The sequence below is a fragment of the Malaclemys terrapin genome, chromosome 9, assembly GCF_027887155.1.
Source record: "Malaclemys terrapin pileata isolate rMalTer1 chromosome 9, rMalTer1.hap1, whole genome shotgun sequence".
Taxonomy (NCBI): Eukaryota; Metazoa; Chordata; order Testudines; family Emydidae; genus Malaclemys; species Malaclemys terrapin.
The window spans coordinates 100,924,970-100,934,320 of NC_071513.1; the positions used below are offsets into that span (position 1 = coordinate 100,924,970).

At 41.9% G+C, this 9,351-nt stretch overlaps 1 protein-coding gene across 7 annotated transcripts in view; it reads right to left on the bottom strand.

Moving 5' to 3' along the window:
* The window catches only part of LRCH3 (leucine rich repeats and calponin homology domain containing 3), a 111,852-nt gene extending 102,787 nt beyond the window's left edge, over positions 1-9,065 (bottom strand). For all 7 annotated transcript variants that reach the window (XM_054040139.1, XM_054040135.1, XM_054040136.1 and 4 more), the window contains exon 1: positions 6,397-9,065. In XM_054040139.1, the coding sequence (XP_053896114.1) occupies positions 6,397-6,814 (418 nt within the window). In that variant the 5' untranslated portion in view covers positions 6,815-9,065. The remainder of the gene's footprint in view (positions 1-6,396) is intronic.
* Positions 9,066-9,351: the final 286 nt, after the last annotated feature.

Consider the following 9,351-nt stretch of genomic DNA (forward strand, 5'->3'; position numbering starts at 1 on the left):
CTGCTGCTGGTAGCAGCGCTGCCTTCAGAGCTGGGCAGCTGGAGAGCAAGGGCTTCTGACCGGGAGCCCAGCTTTGAAGGCAAAGCCGCCGCCAGCAGCACCGCAGAAGTAAGGATGGCATGGTATGGTATTGCCACCCTTATTTCTGTGCTGCTGCCTGCAGAACGGGGCCCTCAGTCAACAGCTGCCACTCTCCAGCTGCCCATCTCTGACGGCAGCACGAAAGGGTGGCAATACCATAACCCCCCCCCCCAAAAAAATAACCTTGCGCCCCCTCTGTAGCTCCCTTTTGGTTCAGGACCCCCAATTTGAGAAACTCTGATCTCCCCAGTGAAATCTGTATAGCATAGGGTAAAAGCACACAAAAGACAGGGGGAGACCAGATTTCATGGTCTGTGATGCGTTTTTCATGGCCATGAATTTGGTACGGCCCTACCTATGTACTATGGATTGTGATGCCATCAATGACAACATGCAAGTCTCCTTTTCATGTGACCCAGATGGTTTGTTGTCCTTGCTTCCCTACTGCTGGCTGAGAACAGTATTGTTGGAAAATACATTTTATATACACATATATGTTCATCATATAAAATGGAGATGATGCTGGCTGGTTGGGGGGAAGATCTGGAGATAACAGAGATGGTGCTTGCACTGTTAATAAGGTAAAAAACTGTCCTTTTTACCTCAATAAGGTTTGTAATTTTCAAGGATTTCTGTACCCCTAACTGAATTCCAGAAGGGTTGGACTGGCTGCAGGTTCCTTTTTTCATCTGTACTTGGCATGCCAATTGCCACTTCTTTCATGGATGTGAACCTTACCAATACCATCCATGTCTTTGTGAACACCAGACTGGATTATTGCAGTATGTTCTAGCCCCGTGGTTCTCAAAGTTTTATACTGGTGACCCCTTTTACACAGCAAGCCTCTGAGTGCAACCCCCTTTATAAATTAAAACATTTCTTTTTATATTTAACACTATTATAAATGCTGGAGGTGAAAGAGGGTTTGTGGGTGGAGGCTGACAGCTTACAACCCCCCACGTAATAACCTTGTGAACCCCTGAGGGGTCATGACTCCAAGTTTGAGAACCCCTGTTCTATCCCCTCTTGAAAATCTAGGCAAACTGTGACAACTAGGGTGTTTAATTTCATCTTTAATTAGATTTTAAGCTTTTTGGGGCAGACTTTTTCCTTTTACTATCTGATCATCAGTTGTACATTGCCTAACACAAAATAACTAATCCTGATTAAAATACAAAAAAACCCAAGAGCAACACACTTTTGCTTCAAACATTTCAATAGTTTGCTCCTCAGTTCTGAGTACAAATCAAAGTGTTGATTTTATATAAATAATATATATACTATCTCATATATATATATATATAAAATATATATACTATCTCATAGAGCTGGAAGGGACCCTGCCAGGTCGTTGAGTCCAGCCCCCTGCCTTCACTAGCAGGACAAAGTACTGATTTTGCCCCAGATTCCTAAGTGGCCCCCTCAAGGATTGAACTCACAACCCTGGGTTTAGCAGGCCAATGCTCAAACCACTGAGCTATCCTTCCTCCTTTAAAGCCTTATGTAGGTCATAGATACCTGAAGACCACTACCCCCTACTGCCACACCAGTTAGGACTAGCTAAAAAGCTCTCAGTAACAGTACTAGATTTGAACCTCTGGTGGCAAATGACCTTTGGACTCAGAATGTGGTTTTTTCACTGATCCAAAACAGAAATATGTTAGCTTTCAGAACATGGTGAAATTTTTACCTGTTTATTTAGTGTTTTTACAGAGGTAAGTTAGATCTGACAGGTGTTCTGTTCTTATGATTGTTCAGGGAGCAGGCTGGGGATGTTACCTGAGCATTTGTTTTTAAGTGTAACTGCGCCAATTTGTTGATTTAAGGATTAAAGTTGCTCCAACCAGTTGTTGACAGCACAATGCTAAATTAATGTGTTTGAATAAAGGGGCACTGTTAACTTGAAAGTCACTTTTCTACATGAAAGCTTTGTACCTACTAGTTACAAGCAATATTCAAGACTGCTGTATCTGAAAGAAGTTAGAAACAAGTATTTTTTTTTTCCAATTTGTTTACACTGTGTGTTGTTAGCTTTACAGTCTTATTGATGACCAGTTTCACTTCCTGCCTCATGCAGTAATATGACAACTACCGCACTGTTCTGAGGGGAGCATGTGTACCTGCAGGAGATATTACTAGTAACAGCAGCAGCAAGTCTTCATTGTGCACACAAAAAAAGATTAAGTATAAGGATGTGTCTGTGCATGATTGGAGTTGCTGCTCTTCTCAACATCAGAAGAGAACAGAAAAACCCTAGTTATTTTTCAAGTAAAATATAATCTACAAATGCTGTTTACACTGTGCTATCAGAAGCTTGATTTTTTTTAATTAGTCTCAGGAATTCAATTAATAGTTTCCAATTAATAAAAAAATTTAGTTAGAGTCTTAAGGTAACAGATACATTTTATAAATTAAATAATAAATAAATAATGGAAGCATTAATCTTGCTTAAAACCATATCAATCTACACAGACAGTTTTCATTGTTATTGTTTTGAGTTTCACCAAAAATATTGTCTGATGTGATTTAGATACTGAAGTTCCTCATGCAATTAAGGTCCTGGTATTGTACTGTTTCACATTCACTTTGAAACTATACTAAATGCTTGGCTTAAGAAGAATCTCCCTCCTCTGCTCATATGCCACATATCTTCCTTCTCCAGAGCTTTTCTTAAAATCCACTTTGCTCAACTTTCCACCACTAAATTGACTGCAACGTTATCTACCACCATTTTTGCACTTCAACCTTTAATCATCTGTACTGAATCTATCTAATTTAGGTTTCAGTTCTGCTGAGATTTATGCACATGCTCAGGGCTTTACATTTTCAGCCCCTTGAGGCAGGGACCTTGCTAAATTATGTTTTGAAAATGGCATGCAAAATTATGGTGCTTTACAAATTAGTAACATAATACACTCAATGACATTTCTTATTACTTGTGTCATTAGACATGTAGTTTGGGCATGACCTGCAATTACTTCTACAATAAGACAAAACTTCTTGAACAATCACTGCAAGACAATATGTTATTGGGTTTACACAGTATATTAAGAATCTCAGAGTGTAAAACTGTTTATTCTTTATAAGTAAATAGGAACATCTGCTTTCAATTTACTCCCCAAAAACCTCTCAAACTACCGGTGAGAAGGACCCATGTTTATTCGGTGGTAGTACCACATCTCTTTTGGAAAAGTTATTAAATGTTACAAACAATATGGTAGGGTAGCAGTCTCAAAATATCTTTACCTGAAGTATTGTTTTAATACATAAAACAGTGAGAGTAAATTTAACCGAAGTAGTACTGTGCCATCACATCCATTATTTATTTGAGACTTACTTTTGGATGTTAGGAAATGAAATGTTAACTGCCTGAGTATAGTTGGTCTTGGAACTGCTTGAAATTTATTAACTTCTGTTTCCACAGTGTTTTTTTAGCTCAAGACTTGTTGTGAATCAAGACTGCATTTACTAAATTAACATGAAACCACTATGACATTCACCCAACCCATGAACAGAATTGAGAAATATAATGAATTCATCGTTTTATATGAACTGCATCTACTGTTCTGATTAACATAGCTTGAGAAACAACAGAGAGTTTTAAAAAGTGAATTAGGGAGTCAAGGTTTCACAGAACCTTGCTTTTTGCAAAGTATAGCAGCAGTAAAATACATTTGTTTTATGACTTCTTCCCCTTTACAGTATAAAAATACCAATTTCAATACTTACATTGATTATCCAAGTAAATTTGATCTTACATCTGTAATCTCTATATCCTAAGACTCCCCCTACTGATCCCAACTCCTTTTTTAGGTTCACTTGTCATATCAGATCTTGCAGTCAAGGCCACTGAACCTGTGAAGATTTAGGCCTGGTCTATACACACTTTTTGTATGGTATAACTATGTCAGTTAGGGGTCCGGTTTTTTTAAACCAATATAGTTATACTAGTACGACCCACTAGCATGGATGCAGTCAGACCTATACAAGTGCTTAATACTGGTATAGATTACTCCCCTTTTGATATGGTAATAAGTTATACCAGTATAACTGTATCCACACTAGGCAGGTTTACTGCTTTTATCTACTTCAGTATAGTTTTGAAAGTGAAACTCAAACTTTTGTGTAGACAAGTCCAAACACATGTATTTTTCTTTATACAATGTGAGTAGTCTAGTCTTATTGACTTTGATGGGACTACTAACAGCACATAAAGTTAAGCACATGTGTATGTTTTTTCAGGATTGGGGGCCTTAGCTGTAAATCTTCAAGGTACAAGATTGTCTTTTTTAGGTACATGGAGCTCCTAGCACACTATGGGCACTATATATAAGTAGACTCCACATGATTGTAATAGAATTAAGTATGACATTTCACCCAAAAGAAATTGATGCAACACAGAAAAGAGAGAAGTTGAAATAAATCTATACTGAGTGCACAATTGATATTCAGATGTTAGGAACAGCTGTATGATATTTTTCTCCCATACTCAAGCCTCATCCAAAACAAAGAATCATCATAAAATATGCTCCTCCAAAAATGGAATGAGATACCTGAACTGGCCTTCCCAAATTAGATTTAAGCACAGTTTTTCACTCAAGAAAAAGGAAAATACACAGCTTTCCATTCACTATTTAGAAAGTTTCATTGCTCATTGTTATGACAATGCATGAAGTGTATGGTGTGCGTTGCTATTTATTAGCATTTATGGTTCTTGAACAGTTACAATGCAAATATTAATCACAATAGAGGGGAACATTTGTGGAAACAAGAATTCCCATAATTGTTTTTAAAAGTACAAGAAATGAACAGCATTTTAAACAATAAAAAGGACAACCCCTTCACAGATTTTTCAACCTTAGTTGCATTTATACATACAGACTAGACAACTGAGCATTCATTCTCTGATTATATTTGCATACTCTTCTGTACAAGATTGTTTTATTCATACCATAATAAGGAACATTTTATCTGTTCACTGAGGTATATTAATTAAACAAGCCAGATTTTTCCTGAACAGTATGGCTTTTTTATTACTATCTGTAATCATCCTTAATGATTTTTTTCACAAATACAACCTGGCATACAGAATATAAAGTTAAACCATGTAAAGAGGGCCTCAACTCAGAAAGATTTAAATAAACTAACATCCTGTCAACACAGCCATACACTTGTGAACGTACTTGATAGATTTGGAAGCTATTTAAAATAAAACACAGTACAGTTTATTTTTAGCTAGTGTCCTTGGAACCAAGGGACCACAAACTAATTTACAGAGAAATGAGAAAGAGATTAGCTCAAATATCAACAATGAACAAAAATGAATACATAAAAGAAATTGAAGTTGAAGGCTAATAGCATGGCTGAAGCCTTCCAAGATTAGCTACGACATTGTTTATACAACCAGACAGCAAAATAAACGTAGGGAAAATTCCCTCTGTACAATGCTTTAATAAAACACAAGTTCTACATTCCAGGCAATAACTTCATAAACATTCCTTACATAATATTCCTTGATATCCCTTTCCCATCCAATATTTTCATTATTTTATCCAAAAAACCCATGTAAAAGACAAACATTTCTGTCTGAAAAGATTTTGCCTTTGGCTACAAGTAATATCTAAGATTATTAGAACAGAGCAAAAAGTATCTTTACAGGTACTTTCTTAACACATTTGACAGTGCTGTCAGTTTCACTTGTCAGTGCGAATCTTTCCCACAGCCAGAGAAGAAAGCTTTTTTTTTTTTTAAAAAGCAGCGTGTGATTATAAAACCACAATACTCAGCAGCGGGACTCCGCGGACCTGTTGCTACTTTAGCTCAGACACTGTTTCCTTAATCGGTCTATTATATAATTTTAACATTGGCTTTAATCAATTTTTTAAATCTAGCCAACGAAAAAGGGACACCAACGCCTTGAACAATAAAAGCAAGCCCGACACCGCTGGTGAGCCTGACAACTCATCGGGCTGGCAAGATACTCGTGGCTCCTCCAAGCCAACTCGCCCCGCTCCTGCCTCTCGAGGGCGTAAAGTCAGCCAGGGGGAGCGGCTCGAGGGCTGGAGTAGGCAAGGCAGCTCATCGACTCCGAAGTGACTTCGGAGCGGGCCGCGCCCCTGCTGCAGAGCCCAGCCCGCGCCCCGGGCTGCCCGCACTGACCCGGCGGCTGGGCGATGAGGCTGCCCCACAGGAGCCGCGCACGGCTCCGCTCCCGCGGGCCCCGCTGGGGGCAGGGCGGGGCGGGGCGGGGCTGTGGCGCGGCGCAGCAGTTAGGGTCCCGCACCCAGCGGCGCCCCCCTCCCGCCCCGCGCTCACCGGCCTGCGTGGTGTCGCTCAGGTCGTGGTTGGCGGCGCTGCCCCGCGGATAGTCCCGCAGCTTCCTGCCGCTCAGACTCAGGGACCCGCTCACCGCCGCCTCCTCCAGGGCCCGGTCCAGGGAACGGCTCCACGACCCCGGCCCACAGGGACCCGCGGGAGCCCCGCACGCAGCCGGGCTGCCGGCCGGTATCATCCCCGAGCCGCTCTCCACGGACACCAGCACCACGGCCGCCATTTCCCCGCCGCCGCCACAGAGCTCCGGCGCCTCTGGGCACTGCGCAGGCGCGGAGCCCGGGGACGAGGAAACGAGAGCGCATGCTCGGAGGGCGAGGGCGGAGTCCACGACACAGGGACTGACGCATGAAGTGGGCATGCGCCGCTGGAGAAGCAGCAAGTCGCTGCTCTGGCTGCACATCAGTCAGACGCTTTCTAGGCACAGCAAGATAATAGGCTCCTAGGCCCCTCCTTCCTCCTCCCTGAGAGACAGGGGGAGCCCTATGTAGGGGGACCAGATATCCCACTGTTGTAGGGACAGTCCTGGTTTAGGGGGGGGGGCTTTTTCTTAGATAGGCACCTATTACCCCCCACCCCCTGTCCTGATTTTTTTACACTTGCTATCTGGTCCCTCTAGCCCCAGGGAACCTCCGTCTGCCCCTAGGAATGGAACCCGGGGGAGGGATCAACAGCAAGCACGCAGCTGCCTGAGCAGGCCTAGTCCACTGCACTCTTCTGTCTCCTCAAGCTAGAGGCCTCCATGAGACTGCTGCTGCAGAGGGCCCTAAGGAAATAGGCCCTGCAGCCAATCATTCCATGAAACACAGTTATTAGGCCAGGCTGGCTGCACATAGGCAAGGGTAACCAAAGCAGAGGATTAAACCTTTTCTTTTAAACAGAAACTGAGGTGCTAAGATACACTCCTAACCCCCCCCACACCACGTGGTGGGGTCCTAGACATGAAACCTATCCTGCTTATGCCTTAATCCAGGAGTGGTGGTGTCAGTGCAGTTCTCTAGTCATAAAAACACTCAGACATACTCAGCCATTGTGATCCAGGGCTGGTCTACGCTTCACATTTAGATTAACCTAGCTACATTGCTGAGACATGAGAAGAATTATTCCAGCAACCTGGCTACTGCCCTTTGCAGAGGGGGTTACCTACAGCAATGGAAAGGGTTGTTCCATCACTATAGAAAGCCTCTTCACAAGGGTGAAACAGAAGCAAAGCTGCAGCTGTAATGTACAGTAGTTTGATTTAACAATGAGGTTTTCGATAGATTTAGGCCAGAGAAAGTATTTGAGTCATGGGCTAGATTTTCAACAAGTATAAACAGGTATAGCTCCACTAGAATCAGCAGAGCTCTGCTGGTTTACAAGAGCTGAGGCTGTGTCCTACTGTTTTTATGCCAGTATTCACCTGCAGGGCTTCTACATTTAAGCCTGGTCTACACTGGGGGGGGGGGAAATCGATCCAAGATATCGAATTTCAGCTACAAGAATAGCGTAGCTGAAGTTGACGCATCTTCGATCGACTTAGAATCACTTACTTCATGTCCTCACAGCACAGGATCGATGGTTGCCACTCCCCCCTTGACTCCCCTTCTCCCGTGGTAGAGTTCTGGAGTCGACAGCAGAGCAAACGGGGATCGATTTATCTGTGTCTACACTAGACGCGATAAATCAATCCCCAATACATCAATCACTACCCCTAGATGTACCCTTAATAGATATGAACATGCTACACCAGAGATGGTGGGTTATGCACTAGGCTGCTCTCTCAGGCCACAGCTCAGAATCTTTGCTACAAGATTCTTCGCCTCTGGCACATTAACTCCCGAACATTACAAAACTCACTGTCCTTATATGGCTGCAGTTATTTTTAGAATTACAAATTTAATGCAACTCTGTAGTAGAGAAGTGATTACATATCCCTTTATTCACAGGCAAAGATTTCTGCTCGGGTTTTGATACGGAAAAGCAACAGATGTCAGTTTAGTTTGATGCAGATCCTAAACCTTTGCTCTATCAATGTTCAAATCCAATGTTCACTGTCATTCTAACCCTTCAAAAAAACCACCAGAGGATAAGTTTCAATACATACTTGTTTAGCACCTATAGGATCTGCAAGTAACTTCTTCCACTGATAACTAATATTTGGTCCACAAACTATAAAAAATATGTGGGGGGGAGGAGTAAGTTCAGGTGAGGCAAAGGCATTGGATTAGGTTACTTAAGCAGTGTCAACACATCCTCCCAGACTGCTTCTATTGATGGGAATTCTGAATGTGAATAAAGTGTGTTGCTTTGTGAACTAGGGATAAGTGCAACCCTTTCAAACATTTCTTCTTTTAAGGTCTACCTCAGTCACCAGTCAAAAATAAAAAAGACTCACTCCAGCACTAAAATTTGAGATGTCTACACAAAAGCTCACCTTGATCTTTCAGGAAGGACAGATATGCTATTTGCAATAAAAACGAGTGCATATGTCTTGTTAGATAATATCTGAACAAGCTCATCATTCAGGCCTTAGCTGGTAATGGAAAAGCAGGGAATTTAGATAATCCAGGGGCCTGGCCAGGTACTTGCCACAGTTGAAATTTTGTCAACCATATCTAAAGGCTATGTTTTGTCTACAGCAGGAATTAGAAGTGGCAGTTTTATTGCAAATCTAAGCTCCTGCTGGCATCTCACTGAAAAGTGACCTCATTTGAGACTGAAGGGGAATCTGTCAGGGACAAAAACACACTGATCCTGTAATACTGGTTTAGATTAAAGTTTATCTTCTGATTAGTGAACCATACTAGAGCAACATGAAAAGTGGTTTATGTGGAGATGGATCTTCAGCTGGCAGTATGTCACAGACTACATCACTTTTCAGTTAGATGGTACTTGCTAAGAGAAGGCTCAGAAATGTCAGTTTTAATTAACGTATTCATCAAATGAAATTCATAGTTC